General features: G+C 32.2%; 1 protein-coding gene across 1 annotated transcript in view; it reads left to right on the top strand.

Annotated features, from left to right (window-relative positions):
• Positions 1–13,837, top strand: part of DACH1 (dachshund family transcription factor 1) — a 407,110-nt gene that overhangs the window by 360,037 nt on the left and 33,236 nt on the right. The window contains exons 8-10 of the mRNA XM_070240348.1: positions 8,333–8,480; positions 11,500–11,643; positions 12,154–12,222. Coding sequence (XP_070096449.1) covers positions 8,333–8,480; positions 11,500–11,643; positions 12,154–12,222 — 361 coding nt within the window. The remainder of the gene's footprint in view (positions 1–8,332; positions 8,481–11,499; positions 11,644–12,153; positions 12,223–13,837) is intronic.

Below are 13,837 nucleotides of genomic sequence, written 5' to 3'. Positions count from 1 at the left end.
GTTAACAATAACATAGAGCATGGAGCCAAAATAATAAGAGTGTTTGGGATAAAAGAAAGCATAATTTTCTTGCCCACACATGAAGTGATCATGTGGAACCCAGATGGGGATTTTTTGCCATATCCTTCTCTGTATTTGGAGTAGCTAGTAGTAAGTACGTGCTTACAGATACTGTCCTGGTAATTTTATATTTTTTAGTTTTTACTCTAGCACTCTAGCCTTAGTGATATTTTTCTGTGCACATTTCCTATCCTATTAAACTTTCTCCCAGTAGAAATGTAATTAATTTTATTTACCTCTCCAAGGACATAACAGAAGGCCTTTAATGTAACATATCTTCTCATCTATTAATATGGCATTTTTAATACTATTGTAATTAGAGTCTCAAGAACTGTATTCAACTTTAAGGTTTTATATCTCAGTAATTGAAATAAATCATCAATCTAGCCTAAACTTAATCAAGGCCAAATAATTGATTATATTTTAAAATAAACATAAGGCTCATTTTTTTCTAAATTTGACCCATATTACTGTTTTCTATGAGGTAGAGTTTTTAATGAATTTCTCTTTTGTTAAATTAAATGCTCTCAGAAAGTATCCTTCAACATTTCTGAATTTACACTCTGAAAAGTAATGGAACAATTCATTTTCTTATGTATACAACTCCATATGAAGTAAAGAAAAAGCTAAGCATTTACTTAAAATTCTTGATCTGTTTGTATGTATCTTCACTAACTAAAATTCTTTAACCAGGGAAGGGGTAATTTAATTTCACTTTCAGCAGAGAAAACATTTCTGGGTTTCATCAGTGTAAACAAGCTTGCTAATCTGAAGAGTGGGTTTACAGCTGGATTCTTGCGTTGCATGTGAACACCGTATCTCTAAGTCAAATACTATCGGTTTGGGAGTATTTATCCACCCACCCCAGACCGGTAATACCTAGACTAGAAATGTTATTTGCATTACTTCAAACTGTAATCGTTTCTTTAAAGAAGAGAGAGAAAGAGAAAGAAAACCCAGTTTAAAATGTACAGATTTTACACAAATAATTTATTTTATTGAAGATATTTCTAGATTTAATATACTCTCCTTTTCAACCTTCCAACCAGCCTTGAGGATATGTTTCAGCAAGAGTTGATGATAGGGTGATAGTCAAGGCAAACTAAATTATTTATTTCTAATCCCAAATCTTAGAGATCTGGCTTTGATAAAGTCAGAACACCTATAGTAAGAATACTTCATTAAAAATAAATTATGCTTGTCCACTTCAGCCTTACATATATGTATGTGTGATATAGATGTATGTATTATATATTTATTTGTATGTGCTTAATACATATATATGCATGTATATATGCATGTGCGTATGTATATAGAAGGTAAAACAAAGATTAAAAATTTTAGTGTTCCATGCACAGTAATACACACACATAATACATACATTATACATATATACCTGTACACATATACACACACATACATACTGGATTTATGTTCAGTAATAGTTTCACATAATTTTGCAAAAAATTATAGATGCTAGTTCTTTTATTATTGCCACATTTATTGAGTTGTAGTAATATCCTAGGAATGGTATAGAATGTTTAAACAGTCATGACCCTGACTTACTGGGCATACAGTATAAATGTGTTTGCTGTCCAAATTCTAATTTGGGTAATTACATTCTGCCTACCTCAATTTCCTCTGCAATTTCAATTATATATAATGGGGTTCTCTGATTTCTATTTCAAAATGGTAACGTACTTTTTGTGCAGTAAGTTTAAAGCTCCGTATTTCCTTTGGAGATATTTTATCAGGATAGTAATGAAAAAGAATTGAGTTGAAAATGTTTACATTTTCCAATGTATACAATTTCACATCTGAAATTAAAGATTTATTATGTATATTTCCTATTTAATTAAACCTAAGACATTGAGTTATATTTAAATTTAATCTACATAAAGTCTATTTTTTCTTAGAATTAATGACCAAAAAACTCTTCAAAATAATGTGTTTAAGGAGATATTGTTCTAATATCCAATAATTTAATTTTATGATATTCTATAATTTGATAGTTCTCAATTTTAAAACTTGTGATGGTTGCTACAAGATGTCCCATCCGTGACACATTATCAAAATTGAATTTTCATAAATGTTATTTCTTTGCGCTTTAAAAGAGTACCTGTAGAAAAATACGATATGCTAATATTTTTAAATATACTATGCATACTAGATATACTATAGAAAAATATACATACTATATGTAGCATAGAAAATATATGTACTGTATATAATATAAAATGTAAAATATATTTATTATATATACTTTTTAATATATCTTTGGGCACCAGACTTTTGTTAACTCCTGAGACTCTACTGTGCTTTGTTGAAACTTGATTGTTTTAGAATTTAAAAGTAATCCTGGATAAAAATATCTACAATAAAGAACAGTAATTTCACTTTAGTGAGAGAGACAAATTCATTCCAGAGTTTGATTTTTGGGATTTTTAAAAATTTACTTTATGTGGAATTCTACTTGTTTTTTTACAATGTGAGCAGTCTTTTATTATGGCTTCCTTATTCAAATATGTCCGTGGAGAACTCCCTGTGAGATTTTAGGTGAGGAAAGTAGAATTTAGTGTCAATTCACTGGATGTGACACCTTCACTCACTGGCTATCATTGAACACATTCAGAGGAGACTTTTACCCATGATTCTCAAGGAGAGCTTTGGATCTATTTGTATGTAGGATTGGGAACAAATAATTTACATTGCTTATCTCATTACAAGATTTATTTTAAAAGACTTACAAATATTAAAATAAGAATGGATAAATAAGTAAAAAGTAGAAAGGCAAAACAAGTAGAGAATATAAAAGTTAGTTAGGGATGAATTTAGCATTGAAGATGTATGCCATAAGGGGATATATGATAGGATTTTGGTTCATTATGGTTTGTCTATATAGGGATTAAACCACAATAAAAGGATGTTAAAACCACAATAAATGACAGTCCCAGATTGATTCACGATAGTCTAATACGTAAACACAAGCCAACTGTGGTATTTAAGTAGTATTCTCTACTTCTGCATTTCAGGAAAGAAAATGGAAAAGAATTTGACTTAGTACTAAGACCAAAATACTGTGATTATACATTTTCTAGGCTTTACATTTCCAATGTCATGGCCAATAATGTTATATTTTATACATTTTAAATTAAATTAATAATTTTTTTATTTGTGTCATTAATACGCAATTTTACTTGTAACAGAGTTAGACTAAAGTATTAGGAAGAAACTTCAAAAAGATGAACAAAAAAATAGGACACTGGCTTCAAAATATGGGGAGACTAACATCAGACATATTGCTCGTACATTACATTTTATCTTTAATTATAATTATATATTATGTCTTCTCCTCTTTGTTCCCATTACCAATTTGTGAAGAGATCATTTAAAAAAACCAGTAAAACATATCCAATATTCTAAACACAGTTTACTATGATGCAAAGAATAGCATTTGTCTCTTAAAAATCTGGACTATACACTATATTTACAAATTTATGTTTTATACAACAAAAAATACAATAATAGTAAAATATAATATTTATTGAACCATCTTAGTGTGTCATTATACAAGAAAAATACTCCTGTGTGTCTCCTCTACTCTCAATACTCTACTAAACACTTCTTCACTTCTGATACTTCTGATCACCAAATGTCTGGTAGTTTTTCCCACACCAAGCAATTCTACAACACTGGCTGGATGCCTACAATTTAACTCAATTCTGACACTATCTACCTGGAAATAGCATCAGACCCCATAGGTTAAGAGTTCTGTCCCATAAGACTGCCCCTTGCCCCCACTTTAGATGCCAATTCCAAATCCAATTGTAATCTGTGCTTCTCACCAACCAGGTATAGATACAGATATAGATACATAGGGGGAGGTTCCCACCACCCCCTCCTCAGGTTCAGTTAATTTGCTAGAGCAGCTCACAGAACTCAGGAAAACGTTTTACCTGCTAAGTTCTCAGTTTATTGTAAAAGTATATAACGCAGGAACGGCCAGATGGAAGAAATGCGTGGGGCAAGGTATATGGGAAGGGGTGCAGAGCTTCCTTGCTTTCTCTGAGCATGCCACCCACCCAGTACCTCCACAACCTGACCAACCCAGAAGTTCTCCAAACCCCATCTTTCCTTGTTTTCATGGAGGTTTCATTATGTAGGCATGATTGATTAAATTATTCACCATTGGTGATTAATTCAACCTCTACCCCTCTGTCCTCCCTGGAGGTCAGGGGAGTGGGGCTGAAAGTTCAAACCCTCTAATGACAGTTGGTTCCTCTGACAACCAGCATCCATCCTTAGGAGCTTTCCAAAAGTCACCTTATTAACATAAACTCAGGTGTAGTTGAAAGAGTCTTATTATGAATAGCAAAAGATAGCAATTTCCCCTTTATTGTTCTTAACACTGAGGAAATTCCACCCATTTGTAGGATCTCTGTGCCGGAATTGGGAGGAAGACCAAATACATATTTCTCATTATAAATCACAGTATCACAGTCAGTCTGTATGCTAATTATATACAATATTATATTGAATCCTCTTTACAACCTTATACAGTAGATTTCATTGTTATCCCCATTTTACAGATGAGAAAATGGAGGCAGATAAACCATTTGATCAAGCACACAATGGTGGTAGAGTCTGGATTTAAACATAGGCAGGCTAATTGCAGAGCCCATGTTGCCATATTGTCATACATGATCGTATGAATCCTAAGATGAGTTTATACCTGGAGGTGCTTTGGATGGCGAGCCTATCATTGCTCAACTTTGGAGAACAGTGACCATAACATTAAATCAAGTATATTGTATCTTTTTCATTACAAGAGCTTCTCTGAAAATGCCTTAGTTGATACTGTTCTATCACATTTTTTTCTGCCTACGAATGTTTCTGGTTTCAAGGGACACTATTCCTTCTCATCCTGGAAAGAAACATTCAAAGAAAACAAAGTTAAATAACCTGGGGAGTTCTGATCTAGGGTTAGTCAACTCACTAGTCTGAGATCTTGGACAAGTTACTTGATCCTTCTGATGACCTTGGTTTTCTCATCTTTAAAAGGTTTTAGTTAGAGTGGGTAACCATTGAAATCCCCTCAACTAGGGTATTTACTCTTATTAGAAGCAACACATTATTGAGCACAAATCTTGTCACGTGAGTTTAATGATACTCAAGGAACCTTACTCATCATCTGATTCTGAAATAAATTTGTATAAAATACCAACATGGACCAAGTAAGCTTTTCCCCTGGGATCTAACTAGCATGTTAAGAAATGTTTCTCTCACAACAGCATTACTTTAAGTCCTCTTACACGAGCAGGTATTTGGACTTTTGAGGCTGTAGAAATAGTTGAAACATTGCCAGATCAATTACAGTGCCCCTTTGAAAAGCAAGATATACTTATTCCCTGAAAAATAATTTACAAAATAGATCATTTTAAACAGCAAAAATATTTATATATTATCACAACCATTATGCCTTACTAAAGGAAAAGAAATTTGAGACCAAACAACAATTATCTCCTGTAACTGCTGTGCCATAAAGTAAGCTTAAAATGCATTTCTTTAGAATTATCGTCATCTAACTTCAAGATCCATGAGAACTGACCTCCCCTTGGAGTAGATTCATGTTTTAAAGCTCGTATCTTTTACTGTAACTCACGTTGTCATCACAGAAGTTTGCTCCATACTCTATGTCCACTTGAGACTCAGCATTTAGTGTGTGACCTTTGGCATATGACCTACCTGGAAAATTTACAGAAGTTACACAAATCTGAAAGTACTATTATTGCTGATGATTAAAAACGTGTCCTATTGATTTATAGATGTTGTGAAGACTACTTAATATTGCTTTTCCCAGCCCCCTGCTGCACTGAAATTTAATCGGTTTTCTGTAATTTTTGCAGCAGAGCTGTCATGGGCAATAACGTACTTTTGCATATGCATCAGTTTGGCTCGAATGCAGATTTTTGTTCACACTGGACTCCTACTGATGTGAACTGATTTAAAGTCTAAAAATGAAACTTAATTTTATATAGCTTATAACTAGTCCCTAGAGGGTATTGGATCCTAAAAGCTAATATTTTTCCGACATAATCAGCAGGAATAGGTAATGTATTACCATTGGTGACATTAGCAGCAACTGTAACAAAAAGAAACAGTAAACATAAATGATCTTAGCAACTTCATAGTTTACAACAAATATTAATATAAAATTATACAAATTAGAGTTGCAGTTTAACATTATTCAACATGTTTATTCATAATGATTGTTTCATATTTAACGAACACCAAAATATTGTGTTTTGTCAGCCAAGGACAATAATAGTTTAATAGTAATTTATTTTAAACAGCTACTGATAATACAACCAATCAACACATTAAGTGGTGCCAACATTGGCATCTTGCTAAATAATCTCTAGACATTGCACAGAGAGTACATCTTTCAAAGATAAGTCAACAAGAGCAATCAGAGCAGAAAATTAGAATTTGGTATCTTAGAATTAAAATACAGCTAAACTAAAGTTTTAATTGGGGTGATCTAAAAGGGCACTTGATGTAATGATCTCTTTCATTTGTTACTAATTGTTTGTTCCTGATGAAGAAGAAACATACACAGGAATGTTGCTGAATTGAGTTAAGATGGCAGTTTCCTTAGGAGCTATTGTTAAAAACTAAAGAGTAGGGAGGAGCAAACTGCCAGGTAGAAATCCTCCAGCTTGTTTCATATTGCAAAAATTATATTGGGAAATTCAGGGTCAGGTACAACAAACATGAAATAATTTATATGTGTTTGAAAAGAGAATAAAAATGTGTTACGACAATGCTACACTGGTGGGCTGAACTAAGGGTACATCACTACCTTTCACAAGTCAACCTGGATTTCAAATTCCTAATTTAAACTACTTACATTGTCTCTTGTGTTGGTATGGCACCAACTTCCATTTGATTTACAATTTCAGTTGAAAATTTCAGTGTGATGTTCATGGACCAAGGCAAAATATCTTTTACTTCCAAATCGCATTTGGTATTGCTGAGTTGATAAGGATAGAAATTTTAGCTCCAAGTTTTACTAATAATTTCACTAATAATTTTCTAAAGTATCTTAGGAGACAACACAGGCAGAATGCTTTGTAAATGTTTTACACCTTCTCATCATCTCATTTTCAGAAATCACAGAATACTACTAAATTTTTTAATTAGCATACAGTAAATCAAATTATATACGTAAAAGATTCCTTAATCAGGTGTATAAATAAACGTTGCTTTTACCATATGATCTTAAATTATTATGCTGTCAAATAGTCCCCTAAAGGTTATGCTCTATTTATCATAACCATTTTGAATGATTTTTTAAAATTAGCTCATTATTAGGCCGCTAAGTTTTGGATTCCTTAAATATATTATATATCTCTAGAAATATATACCAGTAATATGATTTCTATTCATCAAATGTTTAAAATCTACTATATGGTAGGCACTCTTTGGGCCCTGGGAGCATAGTACCGATAAGAGAAAATGTCTCTGCCTCAGAGAGCTTACATTTTAATGGGGAGACACAACATAAAGCAGTAAACAAATAAATATATAACAATGTTACGTAATAATAAATGCTGTGAAGAATTTTAAGGAGGGAATAACGAGGTGGGTTTGGAGGGCTCTTCCAGATAGGGTGGGAAGAGAAGGCCTTTCTTGAGTGGTGACTGAGTGGTGAAATAAAATGAGGGCATGAGCCATACAAAAATTGGGAGGAAAAGCATTCAGGAGGGTAACAGAAAGGGCAAAGTCTCTGGTGCAGAAACAAATTGGTGCCTTGAGGAATGAAGAGACGACCATTGTGTCTAGTATAATCTCGGTAGGGAGTGGTAGAGAATGAGCTCTCAGAGATAGGTGGGTACTGCCAGGATCCTGTGGGGTTGTATAAACTATGTCAGATAATTACTTGTGGAAGAGTTTCAGCCTAATTTTCTTTTCAGTTCTTATTTTTTAGACAGGCTTATATGCTGCTCTCATTTAGCTTTAAATCTAGATATTCTAATTAGAAGCAACTGAACCTGAATGTCAAGAATATTTGTTTGCCTAAAATAGTTTAATTAGATTTAGAAGGTTTGTACTTTAGATATACTATTTGTCCTAGTGAGTACAGAGTGAATGCACAACAAAAATTAAAGAATTTGATAAGTGGGTTACTCTCTTTTAAAATGCTTTTAAGTAATGAGTGAAATGTGCTTTGTACCAAAATATTACAATTCTGAATACCTTCTTTGTACAGGGGCTCTTGAAAGTTGCCATAGATAATGCCAGAGCTCAAGAAAAACAGGTCCAACTGGAAAAAACAGAGCTGAAGATGGATTTTTTAAGGGAAAGAGAACTGAGGGAAACACTTGAGAAGCAGTTGGCTATGGAACAAAAGAATAGAGGTATTTTCAAACTTCCAAATAAGTTTAATACTTTACATAAAACATTCAACATAAGAATGCTATGTTTGATGATTTACTGTGAGACTGTAGCTTTTTTGTTAATTTACTTGTAGCTAAAGCTCAGAGAAGGATCTGAATCCTGGACTCACTGTGTTTCTTCATCTCCAAAGTACATGGTTTCTCTTTTGTTCATACCTCAGGGAATTGAAATATATCCATTATATCATTAATCACATAATTTTTATTGCTTATAGAGTTTAACAAATTCATAATTTTAAGATAAGAATGAACTCTGATAAGGTGACAGCCACGAAGAAAAATTTTATATTCATTCACAATCGCCCTTTGAAAAAACTTGAGTTAAAGTCATAAAGCTAAAATAGAAAATACTGATTATTCAAGCGAAACAGATTTAGTAAGATATTTATCAACTGAAATTGAAGACTGATGAATATCTGAACAAATGACCAAAGTTGAGTGTTTGTATAATTTTCTTTCTGAATGCCTCATTTTCATCCAACAAGGTCAAGTACACATTAGGGTAGAAACCGATATGAATTTTTATTGGGTAAAAATAATGATATTATCAATCTGTGAATTGCTTCTTTTAACACACTTTACAGTGCATGTATGGATAATTTTGAAGGTCATTCATATTTGTGTGTTTAATTATGTTTGAGGTTGAAGAGTATTTTCCTTACAACCAGCTTCCGCTTTGCCTCAACTATTAGATTCTTCTAAGTATTGTAGAAGGAGAGCTCCTATTCTGTCATTTAATAAGTATCCAACATAAATATTCCACATGTTCTCCTTTTATATGTTTGACATGGTCATTTGAGAATCATTGTTTTTGTTTTGCTCTTAAAACTGGCAGGAATTAGTAGATTTTTTCATTTAGTCCAAAGCAACAGCTAGTGGGTTTGCGGGATGAGGTTGATTTAGGAAGCTGTCACCCATGGTGTATAGCACAGTTCTAAATAATGTAGATTCACATAGGTTTAGGTACTAAAATAAAATGATATAAACATTGATAATGGGATGTTCTAAGTGAATAATGAAGATTGGTCAAAGTTCATTATATGAACCATCTTCCACGAGATAGCCATGTCTTGATTTTGTTTTCACCTAGAGAAGTGTTTTTATTAGAAAACATGAGGCAGACCCTTGAATTCATAAAGTAGCTTTTTGGTTGTTTGAGAAGCCTTCAAAATTTTATTGGTTAAAACATGTTTGGAGGATTTGCATTCTGTTTCATCTCTTTAACCACTAGAGGGCAAAACATTTCACAGATACACCATGAACCTCCCATTTAATTAATTGTGAAAAATAAATTAAAGGTAATAACTACCAATAATTATCTGTTATGAATGTGTCTATTGAAGCAGTGTGTTACCCTGAAGAGACAACATGGCAATCCTATTTGGTTCAATCACATGGGAGGAAACAACGAGTGGTCAATGGCAAGGCATTGGGTATTGAGTTTTTAGTGTAACGGAAATTTACAATCCAAATAAATAATTCAGAAATTACTGTTTCTTTTCATAGAGACTTATAAACAATCATCTTTGGAAAGAGAAATAGTAGGCCAGTAATTTTGTTAAGACAAGCTATGATTTTCACACTATTAAACAAAGTAAATTAGCATTTATTTGAAACTAGTTTTTTTCTCATAAGACTGTAGCCAATGTACATTTTGAAGAAGAAAAAACAGTTTCTGTTTTTTGATGATACTAGCAACAATAAACCCAACAAATTATTGATCTGTCATCTTAACAATATTAATAATTATAAAAACGGGATGTGGAAATTAGAAATTGAAACTAAAATTCTGACTTGAACCATTATTACCTTATTTCATATTTTGACTAGTGTGGTAAATAAAAATGTTTTTGTTCTTTAATCTGTAGTAAGAAATCAAATAATAGACTTGGAATGATTACTCCTTATGACTAACTTGAGCAGAAGGATTTCCCATACTGATTCTGTCACATTCACATCCACAATGTTTATCAACTATCAAAAAAATTATTTCAGAGAAAAATACATGTATGCTTCCCATATGTTGATTGCTTACATTATATGAAGTATTGTACAAATTAAAATAATTATCATTCTGAAAGTAGAGTTAACATAGATTTTGTGAAGAACATTTTTATTTGTTATTATTTATTGACAATATATCATATATAAAGATATAAACTGTCCAGTAGGAGAAAAATGCATCATAATCAACTTTTTCTATAATAATCTACTTTTTAAAATATAAATAGCACATTAATGTTAGCAGTAGCCCATTATTATTAGCAGTGAAGTTTTATATTCTATTGGATTCCTGCAGAGTAAAAATATAATTTTCTTAAAATATGTTATAGTGCATATAAATCTTCTGTGAAGAAATTATTCATATCTCCAAGAAAATTACAATAGCTTCATCCAAAAAAATTCTGCTTATATGTGTTAACAATAATGAAGAGTATTTAGCTCCTCAGAAACAATAATATTTATTGCATTTTCTAAAACTTTAAGAAAGAATTATTAAAAACCTAATTGGTGTAACATGGTTTTGCAAAGTGTAGGGGAAATACTCCCTTTGCTATTCAAAATTGGCACCTTATAAAGAGATGGGAGGCATACTTATGGAGGTTTGCACTATGCAAACTACTCTGCACTATTCTGATTCAAGGGCAGAGTCTAAAGCACAAAATTCATTTAATCAGACTTCCTTTATCAGTGAATATAAATATTTACTAAAATTAGTTTCCCATTAACTCTGTTCCCACATATGACAATTAAAGGCATACTTGTAATGTAATAGTTCAAGGCTAAATGAAAATTGGCCTCCTTGGACATTTCACTGGGATTTATTTTAGGTAAAGGTGGAGTTGTTTTGAACTTCCTCTGCATAGGTAGCCTCGGTCCAGCAGAAAAGAAAATGAATTTTATAAAAAATGTAGGTCATTTGTAAGTTTTAACGTTGCAAAAATTTTCTTTAAAATGATGTACTTACACTTTCTTCTAGCCATAGTTCAAAAGAGGCTAAAGAAGGAGAAGAAGGCAAAGAGAAAATTGCAGGAAGCACTTGAATTTGAGACAAAACGGCGTGAGCAAGCAGAACAAACGCTAAAACAGGCAGCTTCTACAGATAGTCTCAGGGTCTTAAATGGTAAGAGGGTGCCTCTTTATGCCTGGCTGACTAACTTTCGTTTTTAACTCTCAAAAGACAATTTAGACATGTGTTTGTGGTTTATATATTTCTAGGTCTTGTGATTCATTAAACTGTGTTTGTAGCTGAAAGCATAGTGGGAAGAATAACCACGTGTGTTGGGGAAAAGCTTTATTTCATAGGTGCTTCCACAGTTTGTTACTTAACTCCAGTATCTGGGACCTGACATTGCTTCTCTGTTTAACTAAATCGGTCTCTACCGAAACGTGATAAAATATTAATCTGAGAACTTCCCAACCCCCATCCCATTTTATGAACAATTTTCCATTACTTATTTATCTATTCAAATCTTTCGATAATTCTTATGGTTATAGTCTTTGTTCAACCTTTAAAAGATGACAAAGATTTATGTAATTTTAATTCAGCACCAAAGTAACAGGTTGCTTTTTTTTTAAAGGACAATAGGAATCAAATGAAATATGTGTCACTCTTACCTCTCTGTGCTTTTAGACTCTCTGACCCCAGAGATAGAAGCTGACCGCAGTGGCGGCAGAACAGATGCTGAAAGGACAATACAAGGTAGGAATTTGCAAAAGGCTATAAATCTAGATCTTGCTATATGAGTTTTTCCTCAGCTTTAGCCTGCTATTCAAGCATGTAGCCTACCATCTGGGCCACATCAAAACAAGTTCAAACAAGGTCAAGTTCATCTTGCTTGTTTATATGAGTGAATTCATTTTGTGCTGATAGATTTTCTTTAAATTAACAGGTCATTTCTGTTTATACAATGCAATTAAAAAGGAATAATTAATTTTAAACAATGTATGATTTAATCCTGGACACAGTAAATGTGTTTTATTGAATGGTTGAAGCCCAATCTAATGCAAGAAGAATTTATAAGTTCTATTCTTTATAAAGAAAAGCATGGGTTAATCAAATAAGTGGCTCTTAAAATTTAAAAATTTCTTGTTGTTTTTGTGATAGATACTGCAAGGTATATGCAAAATAGACTAGTTGAATGTTAACAATAAACAAGATTGTTTTGTCCTATGTGAATTTTCCAAATGTTCTGTATGCCATTATATACATTTTAATAACACAAATCTGCTGAGCAAAATCATACATAGAATACTAAAGGGAGTTGTATTAAACACTCAGAAGAGCTAAACATGTATATTTCCAAGACCACACTATTAGGAAAGAATAAAATCTGAAGGTAGCATTTATAGTCTAACATCTATTCTAGACAATAAACTCAATCTGACAACATGAATACTAAACAGTAAAAAGAGCATTTGTTTTCTGTTTTAGATGAAGGTGGTTCTTCAAGGGGAAGCCTAAAATGATTAACTACTCAAATCCTTCCAATTGCTTTCATTTTGCATTTTAAGCTCAATGAGTTTTGGAAAATTTGTTAGCATTAATGGTGTTACTTAATCAGCTCCAAAAGTGTCATTCTTGGTTTAGTGTAAAGGAAATAAACTTTTGTAAAGTATCATGTATGCAATAAGTAAGAATCAGAAACTTGAAGAAACATTCCTGGAGACTGTTTTTTGCCTAAATTTATTTTACCTGAGACTATGGTAATTACTTTTTAAATCCAAGGGCTTGAACCATATGTTATTATGAGAGACATCTCTTTAGATACATATGCAGTTGCAGATGTAGGAAAAACTTCATTTTTTCAGTCATTATGTATTTCAGCAAAATTATATATGTGTGTGTGCATATAATATTATTAAAATCATACGATTTCTGTTGTGTCTCTCTTCTAAAAATTGCATACACATATTAACAAATTACTAATAACAAAGCCTATCCTCATCATCAGGGACAATAACCTCAATAAGGTCAATCTAAATATCAGCGCTGGTTTGTGTGTACAGGGACCACTCATGCACTAACTTTAGCTAATGTCCAAAGTGGTCTAACAAAGCACATGAGTCTCCAGGTAGATGTGATATATAAATTATCTTGTATCAACGGAATCCTCAAGATGGTCAGAACTCAATCCAAGAAAAATTATAGACAACATATTCCTGCATACAAATAGGAAATTTGTCATTGATATTTAGAAGTGATTAGGCAATGATTAAAGATTTGTGCATAGTTGACATAATATGTATTCCATGAGTTTGCTATTAGTAATATTTTACTAACCAATAAAGATTAGTTATTTTTATTTGAATTTGTA

The sequence above is a fragment of the Equus caballus genome, chromosome 17, assembly GCF_041296265.1.
Source record: "Equus caballus isolate H_3958 breed thoroughbred chromosome 17, TB-T2T, whole genome shotgun sequence".
Lineage (NCBI taxonomy): Eukaryota > Metazoa > Chordata > Mammalia > Perissodactyla > Equidae > Equus > Equus caballus.
This window is presented reverse-complemented; position numbering and strand designations above follow the sequence as displayed.